Source organism: Maniola hyperantus, chromosome 20 (assembly GCF_902806685.2).
Source record: "Maniola hyperantus chromosome 20, iAphHyp1.2, whole genome shotgun sequence".
Classification (NCBI taxonomy): Eukaryota; Metazoa; Arthropoda; class Insecta; order Lepidoptera; family Nymphalidae; genus Maniola; species Maniola hyperantus.
This window is the reverse complement of record NC_048555.1, coordinates 10,307,204-10,334,929: the sequence shown is the minus strand read 5'-3', so window position 1 is coordinate 10,334,929 and position 27,726 is coordinate 10,307,204. Positions and strand designations below refer to the sequence as shown.

The 27,726-nt window shown below is 36.2% G+C and overlaps 2 protein-coding genes across 3 annotated transcripts; one reads left to right on the top strand and one right to left on the bottom strand.

The window, feature by feature from the left end:
- Positions 1-492: 492 nt before the first annotated feature.
- On the bottom strand, positions 493-5,481 carry Aatf (Apoptosis antagonizing transcription factor). The gene is made up of 4 exons (XM_034979449.2): positions 5,076-5,481; positions 3,994-4,263; positions 2,045-2,378; positions 493-1,409 (listed from the first exon to the last, which is right to left on the bottom strand). Exons 1-4 carry the CDS (start codon positions 5,389-5,391, stop codon positions 515-517), a joined length of 1,815 nt encoding a protein of 604 aa, XP_034835340.1. The 5' UTR covers positions 5,392-5,481; the 3' UTR covers positions 493-514.
- Positions 5,482-5,848: 367 nt separating this feature from the next.
- Positions 5,849-27,615, top strand: Orc1 (origin recognition complex subunit 1). Of its 2 annotated transcripts, none has more exons than XM_069505388.1 (9): positions 5,849-6,056; positions 6,140-6,380; positions 20,301-21,414; positions 21,828-21,924; positions 22,459-22,631; positions 23,272-23,369; positions 23,933-24,195; positions 25,917-26,115; positions 26,674-27,615. In XM_069505388.1, the coding sequence occupies exons 1-9, from the start codon at positions 5,965-5,967 to the stop codon at positions 26,929-26,931; spliced, it is 2,535 nt and encodes an 844-aa protein (XP_069361489.1). In that variant the 5' UTR covers positions 5,849-5,964; the 3' UTR covers positions 26,932-27,615. The 2 variants fall into 2 exon arrangements, with proteins under 2 accessions (XP_069361489.1, XP_069361490.1); XM_069505389.1 differs by having other exon boundaries at positions 6,140-6,384; positions 20,305-21,414.
- Positions 27,616-27,726: the final 111 nt, after the last annotated feature.

Below are 27,726 nucleotides of genomic sequence, written 5' to 3'. Positions count from 1 at the left end.
TAACAAGGAGCGCCTTAACCAAATATTTTTCGGCTCCCAATTCTCGTTTTCAGAAGATACCTACCCTGAACTTTTATTTACATGCCTCTGTGTAGCGGTAGAATAGGTTTCTAAATCAGCTATACTAATTTACGACTTTAAAGCGCTTATAGATAACTAGCTTATGCTCGCGACTTCGTCCGCGTGGACTACACAAATTTCAAACCCCTATTTCACCCCCTTAGGAGTTGAATTTTCAAAAATCCTTTCTTAGCGGATGCCTACGTCATAATAGCTATCTGAATGCCAAATTTCAGTCCGATCCATCCAGTAGTTTGAGCTGTGCGTTGATAGATCAGTCAGTCTGTCAGTCAGTCACCTTTTCCTTTTATATATTTAAAGATTTTTAAAATGGCTGTGACATCAGTGATACTCAGACAGACGGACGGAGAGACTGGACGAAACTGTAAGGGTTATTTTACTATAGAACCCTAAAAATGAAACAAAGTAACAGAAATTACAAATAAAATATTTATTATTTAATTTTAACATTCTCTAAATCGACATTGATGCCTATATTATTGTTCTCAAATATTTTACCGAAGAGGGAACTATATAATTCATTAGTGCTTTCTTCATTCCATTTCAAAGATTTCTCCGGAGCCATGTAACTTACGAGTGGATTATGAACAACGTATTTAATTTTTCGTCCCTTAGTCGCTCTCGTGTCCACTTTTCTTTTCATTTTACTCCTCATTTGCTGCAACGCTATCCATTGTCGACTGAGTTGAACAGGGTCTGATATATCAGCCGACTTGCATTCAATAAGCTCCCTTAGCAATTGATGGTAGAAATCACTGTCATCAAATATTTCTGGTATGTATTCATCATTATCCTTTCGATCTTTTGTCATACCATTCTGTCCTATATTATTTTCTTCACTCTTTTCATTATTTTCTACCTTTTTGTAACCTATAATGTCATAATCTGATCGCTTTAATTGAGTCCTTCTTATAAGTTTGTTTCTATCTGATAGAATATATGATATTTGTTGAAGTATTGTATTTATTGGTGAGTTTTTAATATTAGCGGCTGTCGCTAGACGTGTCTTTTCATTCCATTTTTGTATTGTTGTGTTTCTAAATGTCTTTAAATTTTTATGGGATGTGGATAAGTCACTTTCGTAGTCTACGAGTTTACGCTTCTTTTGTACTATTTTACTGGCTTTTATTTCATCTGTTTTAGTATTGTCTTCTACATTATCTTCAGGTTCTGTGTCAGATGGTATTTCTTCGTTATCTGTGTCACTTGGAATCTCTTCATCGCTTCCTTCTTTTGCGTTTGCTTTTGTGTCAGTTTGTTTTTTATTTGATGATAAACTTTTTGTTTCAGGGAAGTTTTTTAGTAACAAATCTTGGAGTGTTAGAAATCTGAAAGAAACAATGCGATTATAGTGAGTAATAAAAAGAATAACATTTTTCGTTCAGATCTTTTCCTTCCACTACTACAAATTCCAAGGTAACTTGGCAGTGAAGACCAGTTGAAAAAAATATTTTAATAAATAGCTATGTCAATTTAGCTCAAAAAAAACCGGCCAAGTGCGAGTCAGGCTCGCGCAACGAGGGTTTCGTACTACAGTTGTATTTTTTCGACATTTTGCACGATAATTCAAAAACTATGATGCATAAAAATAAATAAAAACCTGCTTTAGAATGCACAGGAGAAGGCCTTTCATATGATACCCCACTTGATATTACTTCTGCTACAAGACCTACCTGCCTGCCAATTTTCATGATTCTAGGTCAGTGGGAAGTACCCTGTACAGGTTTCTTGACAGACAGACAGACAGACAGACAACAAAGTGATCGTATAAGGGTTCCATTTTTCCTTTTGAGGTACGGAACCTTAAAAATAGGGGTAAGGTAAGTTAATTCGCATAGAGCTGAAAATTGTGAAAATGTACGAATTTTTGGAACACCATTATAAATAAATGTGAAAAGTCAACACCGATCAGACATTTGTAATAACAATAATATTATAAGGTTATATTATATTAAACACTTACTTATCTACAACTGTAGCAACATTCTTCACAGCAACAGTACTCTCTTCTTCAAACTCCTTAAAACCTTTTAGTTCAGCGTATTTATCCACCATAGGCATCATATTAGCACTGTTCACACACCTCTGTAAATGTATCCTCATTTCTAGTAAACTCTCCCATATCAGCAACTGATTTCTAACACAGGCTCCTTTCTTTGCCTCTTCTGAAATGTTTTGCTTTTTAACATGTTCAAATTCTTCCTTAACTGGTTCATCCATCTGACTGATATCATAACCTTCTCCATCTTCTTCCTCTTCTTCTCCACTTAAATCTGACTGTCCTTCATCTGATTCACCTGAACAATTTTTTAAATTTATCATGTTTTTAGGTTTTTTTGACTTAATATACTAGTATAATAGGGATGATGACTATGTCTTGACTTATGCTCGCGACTTCGTCCGCGTGGGCTACACAAATTTCAAACCCCTATTTCACCCCCTTAGGGGTTGAATTTTCAAAAATCCTTTCTTAGCAGACGCCTACGTCATAATAGCTATCTGTATGTCAAATTTCAGCCCACACACTCACACACTCAAACTACTGGATGGATTCCAGTAGTTTGAGTGGTGTTGATAGATCAGTCAGTCAGTCAGTCACCTTTTTCTTTTATATGTTTAAGATTACTTAAAAATAAAAATAAATTGACAGAGGCATCATCCCAATTAGTGACAGGATGACAGTCATAGAGTCACCTCCATAAATAAATATATTATTAGGGGAGCTGCCCATGTGAAAAAACCAGCACCATAGTCTACAATTAAATTAAGCTCTGGTGACAGCCTAGCTGACCTTATTTTTTTCCACAAAGAATCAGTCTGGCTTTTCAGTGCTGAAATGATGCCAATATGCTTGGAACCATTCCACAGAGATAAGCTGTGATAGCCTAGTAGTTAGGACGTCCGCCTTCTAATCGGAGGTCGGGGGTTCGATCCTGGGCACGCACCTCTAACTTTTCGGAGCTATGTGCGTTTTAATTAATTAAGTATCACTTGCTTTAACAGTGAAGGAAAACATCGTGAGGAAACCTGCATGCCTGAGAGTTCTCCATAATGTTCTCAAAGGTGTATGAAGTCTACCAATCCGCATATGGCCAGTGTGGTAGACTATGACCAAAACCTCTGCTCTGTAGTGAGCCGGTGCTGGGTTGATCATGATGATGATTCCACAGAGACAGTATTTGTAGAGCTGTATTATGAGCAGTAGAACATCAATTAGAGCAGAAGTTGGAATAGTAAAAAAAATAAAAACCGACTTCGATACACAAACACTAAAAATTGAAAAATAATTTAATTTATTACCGAATATATTATGTATACAAGAGTAAATATATTTCCATAATAATACTTTTTGGTGCCGGTGCCAATTAGCTTTAGCTGCGCGAATCGTCTAGACTTCATATTTTTGTGAGTCTCCACAATGGCACCTCATTGGCACCGACCCCAAAAATATTATTACGGAACTATATTAACTCTTGTATACATAATATATTCGGTAATAAATTAAATTATTTTTCAATTTTTAGTGTTTGTGTATCGAAGTCGGTTTTTATTTTTTTTGTAAAAAATTTTTATTTCACAATTTTTAGTGGCCCCATGGAATTATGCTATGACTGGTTAAAAATCTACTGTTTACTAAGCTATTACACTGATCGCGAGCAATTTACTCTTATCCGTTGAGGAGTTCCAGTATCTATCTTCGAAGATGTTCATCAGATCTTCACCAAATTTAAATGGGACCAACTTTGAAGTATACCCTTTCAAACAAAAAAAGAATTTTCAAAATCGGTCCAGGCGTCTTCGAGTAATCGGGGAACATACATAAAAATTAAAAAAAATAATTAAAAAAAAAGATTCCGACGAATTGAGAACCTCCTCCTTTTTTTGAAGTCGGTTAAAAACTGAATATATTACCTTGTATGTGTCTTTTAACTATACTATAGTCATCACTTTCCTCGCTGCCTTCTTCACTGTCCTCATCTATTGCTGCATCATTCTGTTTACCTAGTACCTTGACTGGTAACACTTTTTTAGTTAGATTTTTTACTGTACTAAAGTCATCAGATGCCACGCTGTCTTCACTGTCCTCATCACTACTTATATGCTTGTTTGGTATGTTATTTAATAAATCCTCATTGTCACTTGAACCATGAGAGCTGTGATCCAAATCTTTAAAAACTTTTCCTGTAAAATAAATGGGGCTTACAATATAATAGACAGAAAGGATAATCTAAATCAGTAGTAGATTCACTTGAAATTCACAATTTGAATGCACTTTGTAAACATTTACAATAAATGAAATAAAAAAATCTATTCTATTAAAAGTTCTTTATTTATATATTTCTTCTCTTATTTATTAACCTAATAATTAGGATAAAGATATAAAAATAGTGTGGCATCCCACAGGACCCATTTCATTTTGTAGGATAAAAAGTATTTTGTCACTCTCCAGGTCTTTGACTAGGTATATCCATGCAAAAAATCGTGCTGATCTGATTCTCCATTGTGATGTGATTGAAACCAACAAACAAACTTTTACAATTATTATAATAATATTATAGTAGGGATTTAAAAAAATTAACAGTGCTTTTGACCACCCACAACACACTATTCATTTCATTCCTAAGTATGCATGCAATAACATGAGACATTAAAAATGCTCTTCATCCCGTAAATTATCCAGTAATGCTGATTACCATTAAATTTAAAACGTTTTTCCTTCTCTTAGTGGTATATTAATTTTACTGACAATGATCTGCCAATTTGCATTTGGCCAGCGTGATCAACTATGACCTAAACCTTTCTCATTCTGAGAACCCTGTGTTTAGCAGAAGACCAGCAACGAGTGGACGTGATGATGAGATATTTATTGTGGCAAGGATGAATCTGTGAGCAAGGCTCAGCTCTCATATTCATGTTCATACACAAAGAGTAATGATGGAAATGGAATGGTGAAATACCGTTTTTACCATGCAGAAGAAAATTGTTAAGTTTACCTGAAGGTTCCTTGGAATTGTCTTCATCGTCGCTTAGGTCTGACCCATCTATACTATCTTCAAGTTCTTTCCGAGATACAACTTTCCCTTCATATTTTTTACTGATATCACTCAGCAAATTAGCTGTACGCTTCCTAAAATCACTGATCGCTGCTTCATCTTCGCTTTCAGAGGAGTAATCCGCAAGTGAAACCGTATTAGGTTTTGTGTTGAATATTTGGTCATCCTCGATGTCTGCCCTTGGTTTTACGGTTAGGGCATCTGCGATTTTGTCAGATAAGATTTTTTTTGATGATTTTTTCTGTTTTAATTTCATATTTATTGTTTAAATTAGAAAAATTAAACACAAAATCAAAACATAACCTCCACAATTTTCTATTAAGTATTAAATGTCACATGTATTGTATATGACAGTTAACAAACGACAGTCGACAGCACAGTTGACAGTTAACACTCGTTCGTTAACACTATCCCATATCCAGTCAGTAAAAAATTGTCAATAACCGAAAATAAATTACCGGTTTTAATTTAAGTTAATCGATAAAATAATATATTACTGGTTTTATATATATGTATAGAGGTTCAGGAAGAATGTTCTTTCTTGCACAGTTTTGTTAGATGAACTGCTTTAAAAAGTCCTGGTCAGGTCAGGAATCAGGATGTGTAGATTCATCATTACACCATGAATTCAAAACATTCGAATCCAAAGCGGTAATTTGGCAAGTTATAAAATACTAGTTGTTGTCCATGGTTGACATGTGGTTGACATGGAATGGAAGGCGCGAACAATGAACATTCGCGTATTTCTGGTCGGTGGCTCAAAAGTTCAAACGTGTTCAAAACAAACAACCTCACTGAACGGAATATTTAGATTTTCCACTTTATCAAAATGCCTAGAAAAAAACCGACTAACAAAACCGTAAAGTGGCTAAGTGAGCAAATACCAAATGAACAGAAGTTCACTACCTTTCATTACTACAAGTAAATAAGTTTATTTATTCTTTCAAACACCTTTACTCGTTCATAAAATATGTCTTTGAATCTATTAACTATAAACTTTTCAGAAAGTTCGAGTTTAATAAGATAGTTTGTGAAATTGGCGATCACGTGCTTATATCAAACGCGGATGCCGCAGAACCTGATACGGAAGGTGGTTGTGATGCAGCTAAAATACTGGCGTTATATGAAGATAGTTCAAATAGTAATGATCCTTTTAGAGCAAAAGTGCAGTGGTATTCGAAGCCTGACGGTTTGCCTAAGGGCTGTTTTAACCAAGCTGAACCTATTAATTTTTATGATAGAGAGGTAAGTAAATTAAACTATACACCACCCCACCATCAGCCATCATTTTACTAAAAAGCAACTAAGCCCAAAAATCAGTTTTTGAGTTATCGCTACAAATAAGAATTTTTGAAAATTCAATCTCTAAGGGGGTAAAATAGGGGTCTGAATTTGTGTAATCTAAACGGACGAACTTGTGAGCATAAGCAAAGATGATATATACAAGTAAGATTGCTAACGTCATACATTCATTTAAAGCTTGCGTAAAACTCCTTTAACACGCCGGTACCTTGTACGTCAACTCCTTATAGTGTGATGGCGTTATTGTGCAAGCTAAAATGTGAGTTATCGAATTTATTTAGTGCCATCTATCGAACAGCTGATGAAACTCAATTTTATTTAGAGCCAACTCAAATTTTAATTTTTTTATGAAGCACATGACGTCTTGGCTCAGCGGTCTTTTTTTGACTTTTTAACTTTTTTAAAATTTCATTAAGATGAAAATTTGAGTCTACTTAATGGGGACATAACAACATAAGAACAATTTTTTAATACTTGTCACATTTTTTTTAATATCCATACTCCCATACTTATTATTATAAATGCGAAAATGTGTCTGTCTGTCTGCTAGCTTTTCACGGCCCAACGGTTTAACCGATTTTGATGAAATTTGTTAGCCTACATCAATTTTATCCCGGAAAATCAGAGATCCCGCGAGATTGTTAAAAACATGAATCCACGCGGACATCGCGGGTATAAGCTAGTCCTTAATAATTATCATTTACTTAGAACACATTGTTTTCTCATCAGTACATTTTTTACGTAATCCGTAGACGCAGCTGTTGTACCTATCAGTTTCTTTCAGGGATAATTTATTTGTAATCATCGATGCTCGTTGTTGTATTCTATGCAAATAATACTAACATCCGTTGCGTCCGATGCGTCCAATACGTGCGATGCTGAACTGTGGATGCTTACCTTAAATAGCCGAAATGACAAATATACGCCCTATCGTGATTGACCAAGTATTTTCGCGGTCAAACGTCTGTATCTTTAGATATAATTTAGTTAATAAATTATCTCTGGTATCTTGTAAATTTTCAAGATTCGCACACGTACCTAGTTACTTTAGTGTGCGAATGACACATTATGAATTTCTATTCTGAAGAGAACACATGGCAAAGGCATATTTGAGAACCCTGAAGGTGGCTTGTGCCGGGATGCCCATTAGCCTCACCCATAAATTATCTACTATATTACCAGAGACTCAATATACGGCGTTTCGTGAACAAGATATTTGCTTTGATTGGTCCTAAGTGGAGCCATCAAGATTTTTGGTATTTAAATTTTGGGAGTGACCTGTCGTATCTTGATACCTACCAACATCTTTTGGTATCAAGATCAGGCCAATGTTGGTATCATTTTCGAATAAATCAGGGATGCTAAATTTATTTATGGAATCATACTGGCACCCACAGATTAGAGAATCTCTAATCTGTGACCTATCTGTAACCTTACAAGATATCCCTACCAAAGGAAAATAATATCTTGTTGATGAAAAGCCGTATTTTGCACTTTTTTGTCGTGTAGGTACCTACCTACAGATAGGACTACATAGGTACACGTACATAGGTAAATTGCATAAATAAAACAACCAGTGACTATATTTAATTTATTTATAACATAAAAACAATAACTGTGTATTATTATACCTACGTATATCGTTGCACCCTACGAATAACGACACTTACAAAAGGCCTACTTTTCAGGAGGAGTATTTTGTGTTTTATTTTAATACTAATGAACATCTATGCAATCTTATAGTTTACAATGTTGATAAAGTGTTTTAGGGTTATTATAAAGGGGTTTATTGGCTTTTTCTTTAATGAGGAAGTTTCCAGCACAGGTTCCACAAAATTTTCATTCATGCCTCTGAATACATATCATCGCTAATCACTTACACAGTTGCTTAGGTCGCCACGAAAGATGAAAAATACTGTCTATGCCCTTTAGAGCTAGCACGCACTGCTGTCAACTGCTGCCAGGAACTTCTGTTAAAATAACAGAAGTTCCCGGAGAGCCAAATATTGGTGGAGAGCTGGGGTTTACCAATACAAATAAAATTTCAAAAATTCCCATCGATCCTATGTGTACTTCAAAAGTTATTCGGGGTCAAAGGTCAAAATTTGAGGTTCTTTGGAAAACGGTAAGTTTTATCAAAAAAAACTTCAAACCAAAGTTGTAGATCTTAAAATTCTCTACAAAAATGGTTTTATGATTTTTTTTCTAAGAGTTACCATTCCTGAGATATTGCGATTCTAAGAGTCACATTATACATGATATGCACATATAATTCTTATCAAAATGTCAAATATGTTCATTCTATAGTAAACAATTTTTTTGGCACATAAGATATAATTGGGTATTTAACCCCAATTTTTTATTACTTTATTATAAACTAGGGTAAAAATAATGACGTAAACTGAAAAAAACTAATTAAATCGATCAAATAATAAAAAAGTTATAAGCATTTAAATATTTCTGATTAGACAGAGATAGCAATATAGAATTATGACGTCATTTTGACTAATGCCATAGTAGCTTCGTGCGGTTTCATACAAAGTTTCGTTATGCGAGAAAGGGATAGAAGACCCTTCCACTCCAAAATTAAAATGCCTGTAACTTTGTAAATCTTTGTTGGATTTAAATTTTTTTTCACCGTACGTCATTATTTTTATCCTCCTAGTTTATAATAACGTAATAATATTTATCGAATTCAAAAGTAGTAAAATACCCAATTATATGATTTCATGAAAAAAATCCTTAATAGGTCTTAGGGCTATAAACGGATGTAGCCAATATTGTTTGCGTTTACATTTTTTTGAGCGAATCATTAATAAATAAAGGCAAATTCAGAGTTTGGTTTCGGACTCCATGGCCTGTTGTACGAAGGTTGTGATACGAATGGAATAGCAAAACGGGGGGATATTTAACCAATATACGCGGACTGGACCGTCACGGTTTTATGCGCGCTTGGAGATTGTTTTTTAAAAGTCATGTTTAAGGTCTTTTTTTTATATTTTTTTATTTAGATACAAGTTAGCCCTTGACTGCAATCTCACCTGGTGGTAAGTGATGATGCAGTCTAAGATGATAGCGGGCTAACCTGGAAGGGGTATGGCAGTTTTTATTAAACCCATACCCCTTTGGTTTCTATACGGCATCGTACCGGAACGCTAAATCGCTTGGCGGCACGGCTTTGCCGGTAGGGTGGTAACTAGCCACGGCCGAAGCCTCCCACCAGACCAGACCAGAAATTTAGAAATTATAAAATTCCAAACCCCTGCCAGGAATCGAACCCGGGACCTCCCACTATTAAGACCACAGCGCTCACCACTGCGCCAGGGAGGTATTCAAAATGTCGTCATGCCAATTAATGACATATGATGAGTAAGGGCTCGTTTACTGGGACGTGGGGCGTCGCGCGTTGCGATGGGCGGCGCGGCCCGCACTGAATTTAAACATATGGCGTTGTATGAGTGCGTTTACGGATAAGCAATTTTATACGCGTTTGCTTGAGATGGAGCGTTTTTTGCGGCCGAGCCCGCGGATGGCATCGACGCGTCCCACGCGGCGTTCATCGTGGCGGCGCACGGGGCGGCAATTCTCGATGAAGCGATGCCTGAAGCAGAATCTTCTGACAGTCTTTATTTGGAAATCGCATAACGCAAACGTGCCCGCCGCGTGCAACGCCGCGGGCGCAGCGTCGGGCACCGCCACTCTTCCCGCCTCGCATCTCTATGAACAACATCGTATATTGCCATAGGTATATGTTTGTCATTACGCGTGCGATGCTAAGTGCCGCTTCACGCGCCGCCTCACCGTAAACAAAAAAAACGTACGACGCGTCGCGAGACGCCATGCCACACGCGACGCGCGACGCCCCGCGTCTCCGTAAACGAGGCCTAACTGTTTAGTATGCGGACATAATATTATGTAGGTATATCAGTCATTCATCAGTTTCGTTTGAGTTTCGTTTTCGTTTTGCAGTTTCATGATCGTGACATTTTTTATTTCTTTCTGCTTTACATCGAACTGCATGACTCTGGACTCCAATTACCACTACATATGAAGTTCTGGCAACGACATCTGGATACCAATTCTTTTGTACTCATCTTCTACTGTCTGTGTCAACTTCTTCGCACCATCTTCGGACTCTGATTAAAGTTATACGACTATCACTATCCATATTATAAATTCAAAAATACGTTTGTTTGTTTGTTTATTTATTTATTGTTTTAGCAATAGGTTGACCTGTTTTTTTACATGGATATAGTTGAAGATCAGGAGAGTGAGATAGGCTACATTTTATCCCGGAAAATTTCTTTACTGAATTGACAGGTTTTAGTTTAGTGCTAACCTTTTCTGCAGTCAATGTGTAGGTACATTATAATACAACATTTCTAATAAATAGATAATACTAGTAGGTAAGTGAAGTGACCCGGGTCTTTATAATATTCTGCATCCATCTAGTCATTTTTTTTGAAATGTAATGTACATAGTTATATAGGTTGTTTAAGCTTCATAATCTGACCTTCTAACCTCATAGCTTTCAACCAAAGACATCTTCGATCATTGCTTTCGGTATTAAATGCTGACCCAAATGATTGCACCCAGGTACAACGCATCTTCCAATCATTTTTGTTTTTTTAGCGTTTAAACTATCGTGAAAGCTGTTGAGAGATATTTTATATTTTTGTTTTTATTTCCAAACTAGCTTGTGGACTACACAAATTTCAATCAGTAGAAGATGAGTAGGTACAATAGAATCGGTAGCCCGATAATATGATGCAGCGGTGATCGGAGTCCAGAGTGATGCAGTTCGATGTAAAGTAGAAGGAAATAAAAAATGTCACAATCACGAAACCGAAACGAAACGAAAACGAAACTCAAGCGAAACTGATCTAAAAACTCAAATAAAATGTAGTGATCCCATCAATATATCATCTTTGTCCCATACTATTTGAACTGATGACTGACTGACATACCTACCTACATAATAATATTTCCACAGAATAAACTGTTACAATTCACAATATACAAAATTTAAATCCGAAAGTGCGCCGCTTCTGTCCTAGTTCTATAGTTCGCAGAATATTTTGTGGGGAAGAAACGTCCAAAGAAGTGCAGTGCGCGTTAGCTCTTGCTCTTCATTTATGTCATTGATAGACACGACGTATAATATGACTTTTAAAAACAATCTAAAGGGCATAGATCAGATAGATATGAGATATAGTTACCTAGTATTTTTCGTCCTTGGTGGCGACCTATGTATTCTGAGACATCTATGAAAAAAAAATTTTTTTTTTTTCTGGAAACTTCCTCATTGCAAGCATTAAAATTGTCGCTCTTGATTTTATTCCACGGAACCGAATCGTTTCTATCGGGACATAAGTGCTGTTATGTCCTTTTTGATCGGAAAATGAGGTCGTAAAAGTATTAAAAGCTTTTATGAAAACAACCACAAATACCGTAGTGGCTTAATCATGGTCGTCTTTACTCTGCGCCCGGGTGCTCCGCACCCCTTGAACCCCCGGAGTTCGAGGGGCGCAGTGCACCTAGGCGCAGAGTCTTAGGGGGCGCAAGGCAACTGCCATAAATTTCGATAAAAACAGAATAGAAAACATGTTTAAAATATTTATTTAAACAATGCCAACCCTAGTCGAGGCGTAAACTTTAACACCTGAGCAGGCGAGTATTTTAAATAGCACCGGCCACCAAGAGCTTAATTTTAAATATCATGTGCAATGTAACATTTTCTCCAATTTTTGTGAGTAAAAATAACAAAAACCAATTATTCCATATAAAATAGTATGAATTAATTGGGTCCAATTAATATAATATTTAAACTAATGGAATTTGAAATGAACCCCAATTTAACGGGTCAATTTTCGGACAAATCCTTTCTTAGTGAGCCCCTACGTCATAAAAGAAACCTAATGCAACAAGTTCTAACCGTAGTAGGCTGTGCGTATTTCACCATATCAAGCCAAAATCAAAATCAAATAAACTACAGTGTTCCGTACTGTTTTTTCAGAAGCCAGTTTATCAATTCGCTTATGAAAATGTTTCTGACGTTTGGAAGATAACAATATTTTTATAGAAAATATTATCAAAGATTTTTTAAAATCCTCAATTTAGAATGCATTTTGTTTTCCAATACATTTCTTTTGTGTGATTTACAATAATCATAAATTTTCACTAAAAGAAGATGGTAAATGATATATTTTTCATGTTCTGTACAAATACAACTTTCTCGTGAGATATTTTGCTTAATGCAGTTGTACATATTTAATCTTAAATTTTTATTGTGTTTCATATTTTCAATATATTCTTTAAATATATTTAGAGATGCATCTACTAAATTGACCAATGCTTCCGATGGTGCCAGCAGCTTAGGGGCATGTGCACTTGGGTATATCTTGTTTATTATTAATAATTGATTTCTATCATTTAACTCCTCATTTCCTTTTATTAATGTATTTGTGCAATATCCGCATTGATACATGTCTAAACATTTTTTGGCTAAATACCCAGCGAAATATACAACTGAACATTCCTCTAATGTTAGCTCAGAAGGAGTTTGTATTGTTTTCTTCAATTTTTCGAAGTGCTGTTTGCTAGTAGTTGGTCTTTCTCTGTCACTAGTGGAAGAGGTCACTTCTTTTTCATTGTTTTCATTATCCTTGTCAACAGTCGAGTCTATGGATTTCTCAAATACGGTATTTTCTACGAAAATATCGTCATCGTCTAAACAGTTTTTTGTATCTGACGTTTTCATAAGTGCATTGACCAACTGGCTTCTGAAAATTGTACGCAACGCTCTGGCGCTGGGGTTTTTATTAAAACCTGCTCTGAATCTGAATATTGCGAAAAGGTTTTCCAAGACGTCTTGGTTCAGGCGACTAGTTAAAAGGTATTTCACGTCACCTGATGATGATTCTTCTTCAAACATTTGCATGATAGCTTCTATGGATTGCAGAAATCCATCGAAGCTAGGTGGTCTCGTAATAACAGTGGAGCCATTTTTTTTTTTTAATATTTTTTTCAGTTTTGACAGTAATATTTTTCCATCAATCAAAGCTTGTCGAGCCCGATTTAGATTTTTTGTAATTGCACAGTTAAATGGATTTTTTGATTTTTGTCTTTTGCTATTTAATGCATCAAAAGCGTTATTTATAGCCTCAATGAAATTCGCAGTATCCAGCGCTGTCTGGCTCTTCAGTTCTCCAGTACCCACAACAGTTCTGATAGCCACCGCTACTGATCGACTCAGTATTTGTGCTGCCAAACTTACTTTCATCTTTTGAAAGTTGTTTGGCTTCAAATGTGCTGGTGTCAATTTATGTAGGCATCTACTTTTATTCCGTTTATCAATTTCATATGTTGCAATCACGTCATTGAATGAAAATGTTTTGCTACCATCCGTTAGGTCGCTGGTAAGCAAATTATTTCTGATATTTTTTAATGCGTGTGGTATATCAAAAAATGCAAATATTTTTCTACCATTGCAAAAAAAATATGGCGAATCAGGTGACACCCCCAGCGTCTTGAATGCCTTTTGGTTTGTGGAAATTTGGTCCGAGACAATAGCTTTTGGCAAAAGGCCAATGTCAAACAATTTATTTATAATAATTTTAATTAAAAACGTTAATTTGTTTGCTTCAACATTTCCACCTGATAAAAAATACGCCATAGGTAGTTTCCACCCACTGTACAGGCCTCTAACCAAAAAAACCAAAACATATTTTGCCACCAGGGGTGCTCTTTCACCTCTGCCAAAATCTTGATATCCTTCAATTTGGTCAAATTTTTTGGAATACTCCAATGTACTCATAATGGACATTTCGTCGAATGATAGCACACAAGATCTCTCTCCAATTGTGGCACTTTTCAGACATTGTTGTATATTAGCGCATACATCCTTCTGCAGTCCAGGTAAGCAATTAGTTTGCCCTAACCAATTTCTTATTGTAGACGGTGCCGCCAAAATAATTCCTTGTCTTCGCATATAACTATATGTTGAGGGCGATTTATAGTAAATTGAAAGACAAAGTTCTTTTTCCGATTTTGTCCACTTCTTTCTTGATATTGCACTTCTTAGTTGCATTCCAGCAATAGTTTTTGACGCCTGGCTTGAAAATTTCAAGGATTCCATAAGGAGCATTTTCTTCTTTTTTTTGCCGCCTTTTAAACTAAGACGGCGTATTTTAGCTTGTTGAGCTTTATTTTGTTTTTCTAAATCTGCGACTATTTTTTTTAATCGCTTAATCTCAGGCTGGTCATTTTTGTTCTCTTCAAACAGTCTGCGCCGTTTATGTGCACGTTTAGTGGGCAGAGGCGAGATCGATGAAGATCTCGAGGCATCTTCGTGCATCGGAAGGTCAATGCGTGTCCTTGCATAAACTTTTTGAGGTGTTTTTACCTTCAAAGTCTCTGGAGACGACATCTCGACACCTAAAAACAAATAAATAGTTTTTTATGTTGCAAGTGTAGTGTATTTAAAATTTGCATTTGCAATTGCAATTAAGTTTTAACTATGTTCAAGTGTTAAGGTTTATAATAAACTTAAGTTCTTGATATGTTTTAGTGATGTAACGATTGTCATATTTTGGACATGAATGAAATATATTATTATGCTGCCGACATTCGCGAATGCGAATATTCAGTTTTTGTTTAAATTTGGCGCCATTTGTCTATGGCTTGGTGACCTTGGCGGCAGTCCCGTTACCAAATGATAAAGAGAAGACTGATAATGTGATTTTACGAGGTTAAGTTACTTTTTATTACATTAAAAAAGTGCGAGTCAGGTTCGCGCAATGAGGGTTCCGTACTACAGTCGTATTTTTTCGACATTTTGCAGAATAATTCAAAAACTAAATAATGCATAAAAATAAATAAAAATCGGTTTTAGAATGTACATGTGAAGACCTTTCATATGATACCTACTCCACTTGATATAGTCACTCACTTCGAAAGTTGAAAATACTAATTATTAGTTCATGTCCACAATTTAATTTTTTTGTGTGATCTAACCCTAAATTTACGGTTTTCAGATTTTTCCCCAAATTTCAGCTATAAGATCTACCTACCTGCCAAATTTCATGATTCTAGGTCAACGGGAAGAACCCTGTAGGTTTCTTGACAGACAGACAGACAGACAACATAGTGATCCTATAAGGGTTCCGTTTTTCCTTTTGAGGTACGGAACCCTAAAACCATAAGAAATTAATGGTTTTTGTTTTATTAACCAACTATTACATCAATTTTTGTTATATTGGCAAAACATTCGCCGCAATTTCGCGTATGCGAATATGCAAAAATATGCGAATATCCGCGAATGCGAATATTCATTACATCACTAATATGTATATTTTAATTATCAATGGTTAACAAATAAACTATTAATAAACTTAAATAAAAAATGGCTCTTTAATATGTATTATAAAACTTTTTCAACATTTTGTAACAAGAAACATATATTCGTCGTACCCTACGAATAAGCACACTAGTTCAAAAGGCCGACTTTTCAGGAGGTGCATTTTTGTGTTTTATTTTAATTATAATGAAAATAAATGCAATATCGGGTCACAAGTGCAGTTATGTCCTTTTTGATCTAAGAATGTAGTCGTAAAATTATTAAAAGTTCTTATGAAAAGAGCAACAAATACCACAGCGGCTGAAGTCCACGGAGTTTTCCAAACCTATAAGTGCTACATTGAATTTGAACTAAATGAATTAATATCTAAATATTTAACTAGTTTTAAGTGTATTTTAAGCATATTATATGAAGCCTACGCTGATCCGACGAAAAGTGACAGAGCGGCGCTTGTGGCCTGACCTCGCGCATGAGCTATGCCTGATTGACGAGTAAAAGTCTGACATTGCAGCCATAGTGGCTGTTTTCGACGGATCTTTTCCACGAGTACAATTGTGGCTTATTTTCAAACGCTAAATTCTAGGCATTAAAATCAATTTCTTCCGACTTTTATGAGTTTGAATGATGTGTAAATAGAGATTTCGAAAAAATAAAACGACAGTTGTGTCGTTATTCGTAGGGTATATTATGTTTTGAAATATTAAAAAAAGAACTTATTCGAGAAACATTTTCGTTATTACCGCACTAGTGCAATAATAAAAATTATCACACAGATTTGTAGGCCAATAATTTTACAGTAATATTTTTATTGCCTATAGTAGTAAAAGTTTTCTTTGTAGTTTTAATAATGGTGAAATAAGAGCTTTGTCAACAAATGTACCTACACACTTTAATGTAACTTTAAAGTTAACAAACATTGTGGCTAATTCCGTTGTACACAATCTCTAAACTAAACTAAAATGATATGTCTAAATCTATTGCTATCCCTTTCATAATGTTGCTTGCAGAAAAGGATAGCACTAGATTTAAACCTGTTAATTTAGTTTAGGTTTAGAAATTGTGTACAGGAGAATTGGCCCGATTTATCATTATGATTCTGAAATCAAAAGTTACATTATTTTAGCTGACTATACAAAACTCCAATAGCAAGTAAAACTTACTTTGCGATGTGCATGATTTAGTATACATTAGGGGTACAGCTATGCGTAAAAGTCTAGATCTTGTAACATGTTTTACCACTTCTTCAGCTTTAAAATGATCCTCACATATAGAACGGTGCTTCAACTCTTCAAGCGTCAAAGATGCAAGGTTTGCATTACCTGAAATAAAATTCAGTGAAACAAATTGTAGAGGTGACAGTGGTGACTTCGGCCTTCGATTTGATTCTATTATTTAAACTAATAGTTTATATGTATATTGATTTTCATGTTAGAAACATTTCAAAACATACATTTTCATATAACGTTCCTACCCCATTTTACCCCTTACTTGAAATTTTGTAAACACGTTCTTGAATTATCACATATTTGTCAGTGGTTCTTAAAATTTCTGTAAAAATGTGCAAGTACCTACCTACTTTTAAAATAACATAAGCTCAAAGATTTACATAGGTACAAATCTTATTATCATAAAAAAATCTTAACAGATATTTATTTCAAGAATGTGTCTACAACATTTCAAGTTTGATTAGGAGAAGCAAATTACATTTATATGGAAAGCACCAGGGAGCGTGCTAGTGCAATTTCTCATAAAAAATTTAAAACAAAATCATATTTATAAAGCCTGGGCAGTATACAATACCCCACCTGGACGCTCCCCAAACTAGGATAAATCCGGGGAAACCCAGATGGATCTATGTATAGGTATACTTAATATCTGGTAATATGTAAGTACCTTACTATATATTTTAATGCCCTGAGAAAAAGGGAGAGACGTAGATGAAATTATATAACATAACAATGTTCTGTTACCTGAATGTTTTAACCACAATTTCAAGCGGGGTCCATCCTTGATGGGAAATTTAAACATGGACTTGATTGCATTTGTATTGACACAATCATGGTAATAACATTTTACTGGAGCCATACTAGTATGGTGGTACACTGCAAGCATTATTATTAAATAAGTAATTAGGTGGAGAAAAAAATCCGGCCAAGTGCAGCCACTTGATATAGTTATCTTACTTCGAAAATTGAAAATACTAATTATTAGTTTATGACCACAATTTAATTTTTTTTGTGTGATGTAACCACAAATTCTCGGTTTTCAGATTTTTCCCCTAATGCCAGCTATAAGATCTACCTACCAAATTTTCTGATTTTAGGTCAACGGGAAGTACCCTGTAGGTTTCTTGACAGACAGACGGACAGACAGAGAGACAGACAGACAGGTTCCATTTTTCCTTTGAGGTATGGAACCCTAAAAATGAGCTAATCAAAATCAAAAGTAATTCATTCAAAAAAGGCTTATCTACAATTTTTTCTATAGTCAATATTTTTAAGATATTATCTAAAACTACAGCTTCAACTACAGCTACAGCAGTTGAAGCTGTGATAGCCTAGTGGACACCCGCCTTATAATCTGAGGTTGGTGGTTAGATCCCAGGCATGAACCTCTAACTTTTCAGAGTTATGTGTGTTTTAAGTAATTAACTATTACTTGCTTTAACGGTGAAGGAAAACATTGTGAGGAAACCTGCATGCCTGAGAGTTCTCCATAATATTATCAAAGATGTTTGAAGTCTACCAATCCGCACATGGCCAGTGTGGCAGACTATGTCCAAAACCCTTCTCTCTGAGAGAAGACCCATGCTCTATATTGAGCCGGCGATGGGTATGATGATAATGATAATGTAAAACTACTGGCAGATTCAGACCTAGTAAATTAGATAAGATCAATACAATTTATTCTAATTTATCAATACAATTTTATTACAAAGGTAGGTAGGTACTTAATACCTACATAGGTACTATGTTTTTTCATTTAGTGATGTTCATAGATACCTATACTCTTTTATCTTGACTAAAATAATATTATGGAAGCGAGTTGTCCGTGTTTAAATTTTAATACTAAACTGATGTACCTACAAGATTTGTAGCCTTAAGAACAGGATAGCTGAAGCCTACAGAAGGATAATAATAAATAATAGGTAGGAATATGGTAATACCACTTTGTATGTCTAATGCACCAAAAGTCCTATCCTATGTAGCAAAAATTGTGGGTTAAGGCTAATATAAGTTGTTACCTACTTATTTAATGACTCTTGAACCTTACAGTACCAATAATTTCTGCCAATATCTAGGCACCTACTACCTACCTAGCTAATTAGTGGTTTAACTAGCTATTGAAAGGAAATTATATAGTCTTTGAATTTATAACTTACCGTGATAAACACAAATAAATATATTACTACTAATCTCTTGACAAGATAAGTAGGAAGTAAACGAAATCCAAAATCACAGGCAATCATCAAAGGGTCCGGTATCAAGCGTAGGTCAGCAGTTTGGCATCATCAAAAATCCAGGAGCAAGCACATGTAATCGGGTTAGCAGAATCTCGGAGTCCATATAGCAGAAACAATTCACAAACGAAATAGGGAAAAGAAATAAAAGCACTCAGAAAATTGTAACACACCGTCAAATTCAACCGTCACCAATCCAAAGGCAAAATAATAATTTTATTTTCGAGTAACAAGTCATTTTGTTACGCCATCTACTGGGATTTTGTAATACTACTTCAGCTATCCAATGCAAAAGATAGAACTTGCTATGGATAACGTAAAGTTCAATGAGTCAATAATTAAAATTAAGAATTAGCTTTTTCCGATGGTGATGTTGTGAAAATTTTGTATTTTGTTACTAAATATAAATAAATTTGATGAACCAGACAAGTAAAATATGATATTTCGTCAAATCCATAAAAAATATATTTCAAACGAACCAAGTGACGCCATCTCGTAATAGTCTTGAACTAGTTACAATTTTAAATAGAGAGTGAGCAATCTGTACTTGTTTAATATATCATCTTTGGCATAAGCTAGTTGGAATAGAAAAAAATAGAGTATAGAAACAATGTACTTATGTAGTAGATAAATTCAAATTTGACCAAGATTTTCCTTAAATATATAATTAACTAGATGATGCCCGCGACTTCGCCCACGTGGTTTTAGGTATTTAAAAATCTCATGGGAACTCTTTGATTTTCCGGGATAAAAAGTAGCCTATGTCCTTCCCCGGGAGCTATATCTGTACCAAATTTCGTCAAAATCGGTTAAACGGATGGGCCGTGAAAGGCTAGCAGACAGACAGACACACTTTCGCATTTATAATATTAGTATGGATTTATTTAAACTAGATGATGCCAAAGACTTGTGGAAGTTCTAAAAAATCCACTGCAACTCTTAATTTTCCAGGATAAAAAGTGGCCAAAGTGATATAACAGAGTAACTAACATCCAAACTTTATTAGTAAGTAGGTACCTAACTAATTATTCGTATATTTTTATAGGTAGTAGAAGACCATCGACCATTTGACACAGATGTATCAATTGAAACATTTTTTAAGAAATGTTCAATAATATTAACCGTTACAAAAGATACAGATTATATACTATACAATCAAAAATACACCTACATCTGCAGATACAGGCTCCTACCACTAGGCAGAAGAAAAACTTATTTAGAACCAGTTTTAGAAGAAGAAAGAAAAGCCATACAACTTCTATGTACTCCTAGTAAAAATATTACGCCAAATTCAAAGACACCTAAAACCCCTGATAGTTTAGTGAAACGTATAAGTCGAGTTTCGATTTCAGAGAAAAATTGGAGTGTCTCCAAAAGTGATGGCACTAAACTACTCCTTAAAAGAGCTATATTAGCTGATAAGACTGAAAAAGATACACCAAAAGTTACTACCCCAAGAAGTTCGAAATCTACACCCATAATAGTCATTGAAAGTCCAAAAACTTCCAAATATACATCTGTGGAGGTAGAAAAAAGTCCAAAAAATATTAAAAAATACAGTGTTGAAGAAAAACTTTGTGAAAATAATAAACCTAAAAATGCTACACCAAAAGGTTTAAAATTAACAGAGACTTTAAGTTCCAAGAAACATATTAAAAATAACAATGAAGAAATTGTCTCTATGGAGCTGCAAGAAAACTCAGAGGATGAGTTACCCACACTTATCATACGACAAAATGCTACAACACCAAAAAGGAAGACTCCACAACGTAAAATATGCGATGAAACTCCAAAGAAAGTTCTAGTATTTGGAGATGAGAAAGATACGAGTATCCCTCGTGAAACCCTTGTGACTCGTTCTGGCAGAGTCACGAAGCAACCGATGTATTATCGTGACGAAGAACTATCTCCTGTGAAAAAAACTCCTCCAAAAAGAGGTGTACGAAAGAGTTCAGAAAGCGAGGATGACTTTAAGCCATTACCTAAAACACCTAGAACGCCGAAAACTCCTAAAACTCCTAGAACATCGATAGTTAAAACTCCTAGGACTCCTAGAACCTCAATAGCTAAATCCCCTAAAAGTGTCACAAGAAGAATATTTCCTAGCAAACTTACACCAACATTGCAAAAAAGGGCAAATCCCATTGAAAATATTGATGGTATGTGTCAAATTCAAACTTTCAATATCAAGCGGAAATTGTATCTGAAGCATTCTGTGCTTAAATATAGCTTTTTTCACACTACAGGATATGAATTTATATTATTGTATATTGAGTTTTGGTTTGTTTTAAAACCCGTATTTTTGAATTTAAATCTATCAAAATCCGCAGTGCATACATACTTCTACATAGTTTCTGTTCTATTATAGTTCACAGATTTCAGGGGAAATTCACAGGGGAAAAACGTACGGAAATTTACTGTGGTGCGTGCTAGCTCTAAATGTCTATTTTCACCGGACAATAATGTAATTTATATTCTGCAGTGTGAAATAGGCTTTAATATTAATGAAATATATATATGTACCAAAATAATATTATGTTAATAGAAGATAGAAAATCGTTTTTATTTTCAGAATTTATAATAGAGAACAAATCACTCCCAGGAAGAGAAAACCAGTTGAATCAAATATTGGCATTTGTAAGAAGTAAATTGCTGCATGGTAGAAGTGGGTAAGTAATTCTAGCTTAGTTACTAATTAGAGTGGTAAGCGCTGTGGTCCTATAAGCCGGTGTTCCCGTGGCGATTCCCGGCAGGGGCAGTTTCGGAATTTATAATTTCTAGAATATGTCACTGGTCTGGTAAGCAAGCAAGCCGTAGCTTAGTGGTCAGAGCTTCGGGCGCGATCCCAGGAGACGCGGGTTCGATTCTTGCCAGTCTGCAATTTTTGATATGTATATAAAAAATATATAGAAATTTCCTTGAAGTGTAGGTAAAACACTAAAAATTATAAAAATAGATTTCACTACCTATAAGTCCCGCAAATTGCTAATGCGGGTGGCCGCGATTTTAAAGACATCAGCCCTAGACTGAAGTTTCGAGCTGATGGTGTATTTTTATTTCGGCTGACGTCAAAATGACGTCATTTCGATGTTAATGACTATTGAGACATGGTTCCAGCGCAATAGCAATTTGCGGGACTTATACTAACCCATCAAGTTAAAAAATCTTTTCCAGATTGTAATTTGGTGCATATTTTTATACAGTTGCATGTACATATCAGGCGTGCCCGGGACCGGCAAGACGGCGACCGTGGACTTTGCACTGAAGGTTCTGAAGGAGGAGCAGGAGTTACCAGAGTTCGAACTTGTAGAAGTGAACGGCATGAGTATCGCGGAGCCGAGGCAGGCCTATGTGCAGATTTACAAGCAACTCACAGGTTTGAAAACTGTTTCCCACTCGCTGATGCCAGCGACTTCGTTTGCGTGGATTTAGGTTTTGAATTGAAAAATCCTGTTGGAACTCTTTGATTTCCCGGGATAAAAAGTAGCCTATGTCACTCTCCAGGTCTTTAAATATGCCAAAAATCACGTCTACGCATTGCTCCGTAGTGACGTGATTGAAGGACAAACCAACTAACAAACACTTTCGTATTTACAATATGGGTACTGATTTTAAAATTTCAGAGATCTGTAAAAGCTTTCATCGACATCATCATGATCAAGCTATCGCCCGTGATGACTCACTACGGGTCTCCTCTCAGAGTGAGAAGGGTCTTGGCTATAGCCTACCACGCTGGCCAAGTGATGATTGGCAGAATTCACAGACCTTTGAGAACATTACAGAGAATTCTCGGGCATGCAGGTTTCCTCACGATGTTTTCCTTCACCGTTAAAGCAAGACGTGATGTTTAATTACTTAAAAAACGTACATAACTCCGAAGTTAAAGGTGCGTAAACCACCGATTAAGAAGCCCACATCCTAACCATTAGGCTATCACAGTTAAAGCTTTACCTATTTTTATTAATTTCTATTTAAAAAAGTTATGTATAACCTACTCTGTGACTTATGTATTTTAGGCAAATCTGTAGTTTGGGAGCAAGCTTGCACCCTACTGGAGAAACGGTTCACAAACCCCGGGCCGCGTAGAACACCAACCTTATTAGTTGTTGATGAGGTAAAATTATTGGCTTACTACAGTTATACTATAAATTAAAAATACTATCAGTTATCATATTTTATAAATCATATAATTTTTTTGTTTGTATATATTTTTAAATGAATGAATAAAAAATACCTAAAACTTAACTTTTAATCTGTACCTACTTGTTTTTTGTTGCCTGCTACTTAGGCCACGTGGATTTAACTTTTAAAATCTGACCGAAATGTAAAGTATCCTATGTCTTTACAGCTCTAGGATGCCAGCTATCTCTTTGCCAACGTCAAAATCGATTCGGCAATTGAGCCAAAAAAAGATATAACAGACAAACAAGACAGACACACTTCCCCATCCTACTAATATAATACATATTATACTATAAATGCGTAAGTGTTTGTTGGTGTGACCTTCAATCACGCCGCTACGCAGCAACGCATATAAACGTAATTTTTGCATGAATATAGTTAACAACCCAACCAGTGACATAGGCTCCTTTTTATGCCAGAAAATCACAGAGTTCCCACAGGATTTTAACAAAACATCTAGTTTATAACATTAACGCTAGTAATATTGTTTTTCAGCTAGACGCGCTATGCAATAGACGACAAGATGTCCTCTACAGTATAATGGAGTGGGCCACTCACAATACTGCCCTACTGACCGTGCTAGCTATAGCCAACACCATGGACCTGCCCGAGAGAGCCCTTGCCGCCAGAGTGGCCTCCAGACTTGGCTTGACACGGCTGAGCTTCCCTCCATACTCACACACCCAGCTGCAGTGCATCATTGCTACAAGACTTTCCGGGGCAAATGTAACACCAGATGCTCTGCAACTAATAGCCAGGTCAGTACTCAGTGTAGCTATAGTTATAAAGAAATGAGTACTCTAAGCAATGGTGAGACTCTGTATAAGGTTAACTTTATAGTACTCACACAGCCAGCTACAGTGCATCATTGCTATAAGACTTACCGGGGCAAATGTAACACCAGATGCTCTGCAACTAATAGCCAGGTTAGTACTGAGTGTAGCTATAGTTATTAACAAATGAGTACTCAAAGCAATGGTGAGACAGAGGGATAACTTTATAGTACTCACACAGCCAGCTACAGTGCACCATTGCTACAAGACTTACCGGGGCAAATGTAACACCAGATGCTCTGCAACTAATAGCCAGATTAGTACTGAGTGTAGCTATAGTTATTAACAAATGAGTACTCAAAGCAATGGTGAGACAGAGGGATAACTTTATAGTACTCACACAGCCAGCTACAGTGCACCATTGCTACAAGACTTACCGGGGCAAATGTAACACCAGATGCTCTGCAACTAATAGCCAGGTTAGTACTGAGTGTAGCTATAGTTATTAACAAATGAGTACTCAAAGCAATGGTGAGACAGAGGGATAACTTTATAGTACTCACACAGCCAGCTACAGTGCACCATTGCTACAAGACTTACCGGGGCAAATGTAACACCAGATGCTCTGCAACTAATAGCCAGGTTAGTACTGAGTGTAGCTATAGTTATTAACAAATGAGTACTCAAAGCAATGGTGAGACAGAGGGATAACTTTATAGTACTCACACAGCCAGCTACAGTGCACCATTGCTACAAGACTTACCGGGGCAAATGTAACACCAGATGCTCTGCAACTAATAGCCAGGTTAGTACTGAGTGTAGCTATAGTTATTAACAAATGAGTACTCAAAGCAATGGTGAGACAGAGGGATAACTTTATAGTACTCACACAGCCAGCTACAGTGCACCATTGCTACAAGACTTACCGGGGCAAATGTAACACCAGATGCTCTGCAACTAATAGCCAGGTTAGTACTGAGTGTAGCTATAGTTATTAACAAATGAGTACTCAAAGCAATGGTGAGACAGAGGGATAACTTTATAGTACTCACACAGCCAGCTACAGTGCACCATTGCTACAAGACTTACCGGGGCAAATGTAACACCAGATGCTCTGCAACTAATAGCCAGGTTAGTACTCAGTGTAGCTATAGTTATAAACAAATGAGTACTCAAAGCAATGGTGAGACAGATGGATAAGGTTAACTTAAGGTTAAGGTCTGATGGCAGCCAAGCGCTAGTCTATAAATTATTTAACAAAAAAAACAGTATAGTACTCACACAGCCAGCTACAGTGCATTATTCTAGGTTAGTATAATCAGTGTTAAATACTGTCTAAACAAGCCCTGCTAGGTGATTCGCTAACACAGTATTCAACGATGAATGATTAGCCACCAAATTCATTTGACATTGGTTGGTGCTATATTGCTGTTTCACTGAGTGAAATTAAAATGATTTTTCGTAGAAAACCTTCAATGGATTAAAAATGAATCTCAAATGAGCTCGGTGGCTATCATTCTTCGTTAAACATTGATTTAGTGAATCACCCTGCTGGACACTAGAGAGCCAGACTTGGCTTAATGAGGCCAACCTTCCAACCCTTTTTTTTGTACTTACAAACCTACAGTGCATTATTGATAAACGAAATTGTATTACATATTTCTTTTTATAAAAGCACAAGCTAGCTTAAACTTTATTTTATACAGAAAAGTAGCTGCAGTGTCAGGCGACGCTCGTCGTGCGCTCTCTTTGTGCGACCGTGCGTTGGAGATGGCCGCGCCCAACTGTGCCGGACTCAAGGAAGTCCAGCTCGCCTTAGAAGAGGCGTCCTCGAGCGCCACCGTGAGGGCTATACAGTACTGCTCCCCCGCTGAGAGACTCATGCTGCGGGCCATGGCGGCTGAGGTACGTCTTAAAACCTTTGAGCTCACTTTGCTCGTGTTCAGTCATAGATGTGACTGACTGTCATGTCAATGGGGCCGATTCTCTTGTACACAATTTCTAAACTAAAATAGCACGTCTAAATCTAGTGCTATCCTTTTCCGCAAGCAACATTATGAAAGGGATAGCAATAGATTTAGACGTGCTATTTTAGTTTAGTTTAGACATTGTGTACAACGGAATTCGCCACATTATACAGCTAAAAGGGCTGGGTTTAAAAACTTGATAATTACATGTAAAATGTAGATTTTCACACCCGCACGTCACCCGCGCTATCCCTCAGCGGGCTAGCGCGGGGTGTGCAGGTATGCGGGACGTCCCCACCCTGATTGCTATCTCGACCTGTCGCGTACTATAGTCTGAAGTTGCAACATGGTTTGCGCAGGTCATAGACTAAGGATTAATTACAAAAGTCTGGCTGATATGTGTTAACACCCCATTTTCAGATAACTATTTGTTTTGCGCGTCCTGTTCAATCATATTCAAATCATATCCATTTTTTCACTAATAATTTTTCCCTAGGTGGAACGAACCGGCTCAGATGAGACAACCCTATCTCGCGCCCTAGAGACCGCAGCCGCCATCGTAGCTCTCGACGGCCGACCGTACAGATCTGCTCCCAACATCCGAGCCCCCACGTTCTCCCAGGCTCAGGCTATATGCGCTAGACTCTCTTCCATGAGGCTCATACATATGGAGCCTAAGCCGTCTGAACCTAGATTGCTTCTCAATTGTAGCGCCGACGATGTTCACTATGCTACTAAACAGATTACTGCATGATATTATGTTCATTGTGCTACTACTTACTAAAGAAAATACTGTATTAAAAGACTATGTGCTACCAAAATGTGCAAGTTCATTGTGCTACCAAAAGTGATTACTGTGTGACACTTTGACTACCTTCTATGCAATCTTATATAGTTATAGTAATCCCGACTAATATTATAAAGGCGAAAGTTTGTATGTGTGTGTGTATGTTTGTTTGTTACTCCTTCACGCAAAAACTACTGGACGGATTTGGCTGAAATTTGGAATGGAGATACATTATACCCTGGATTAAGACATAGGCTACTTTTTATCCCGGAAAATCAAAGAGTTCCCGCGGGATTTTGAAAAACGTAAATCCACGCGGACGAAGTCGCGGGCATCAGCTAGTCTTATCATATAATCTAAACCTGACAATGTTCATTATGCTACCAAGACTGATTCTATGTGTGACACTGTGACTGACTACCTTCTTGGCAGTCTTATTTAGTTATAGGTAGTATTTTATCATATTAACTATGCTGTATGAACCTAGACTGTTGGTCACTTGTAATGCTGACAATGTTCATTATGCTACTAAAGGGATCACTGTGTGTATGTTCATTATGCTACTGAACATATTACTGTGCTAACAGACTATGTTCATTATACTGTTCATGACTGATTAGTGTGTGTGAATAAAACACTGGTTTAATTCGATAGCTGTCTTTTATTTTGCATTTTGTTAGGTATCTTAATTATAATGGTAGGTACGCGTCTTGCACATATTTTACAGTACAATACAGTTGCATATATTTACAGTACGCGGCA

What these genes read in the sequence shown, in the direction of transcription:
- Aatf (XM_034979449.2), bottom strand. Translation starts at nt 5,391, where the DNA reads ATGAAATTAAAACAGAAAAAATCATCAAAAAAAATCTTATCTGACAAA. An exon ending in AGTTAAAAGACACATACAAG is followed by an intron (nt 2,379 to 3,993) that starts GTAATATATTCA and finishes AAAATTGTTCAG; the next exon opens with GTGAATCAGATGAAGGACAG. An exon ending in GTTGCTACAGTTGTAGATAA is followed by an intron (nt 1,410 to 2,044) that starts GTAAGTGTTTAA and finishes TGTTTCTTTCAG; the next exon opens with ATTTCTAACACTCCAAGATT.
- Orc1 (XM_069505388.1), top strand. Translation starts at nt 5,965, where the DNA reads ATGCCTAGAAAAAAACCGACTAACAAAACCGTAAAGTGGCTAAGTGAG. An exon ending in ACTACCTTTCATTACTACAA is followed by an intron (nt 6,057 to 6,139) that starts GTAAATAAGTTT and finishes TAAACTTTTCAG; the next exon opens with AAAGTTCGAGTTTAATAAGA. An exon ending in TTAATTTTTATGATAGAGAG is followed by an intron (nt 6,381 to 20,300) that starts GTAAGTAAATTA and finishes ATATTTTTATAG; the next exon opens with GTAGTAGAAGACCATCGACC.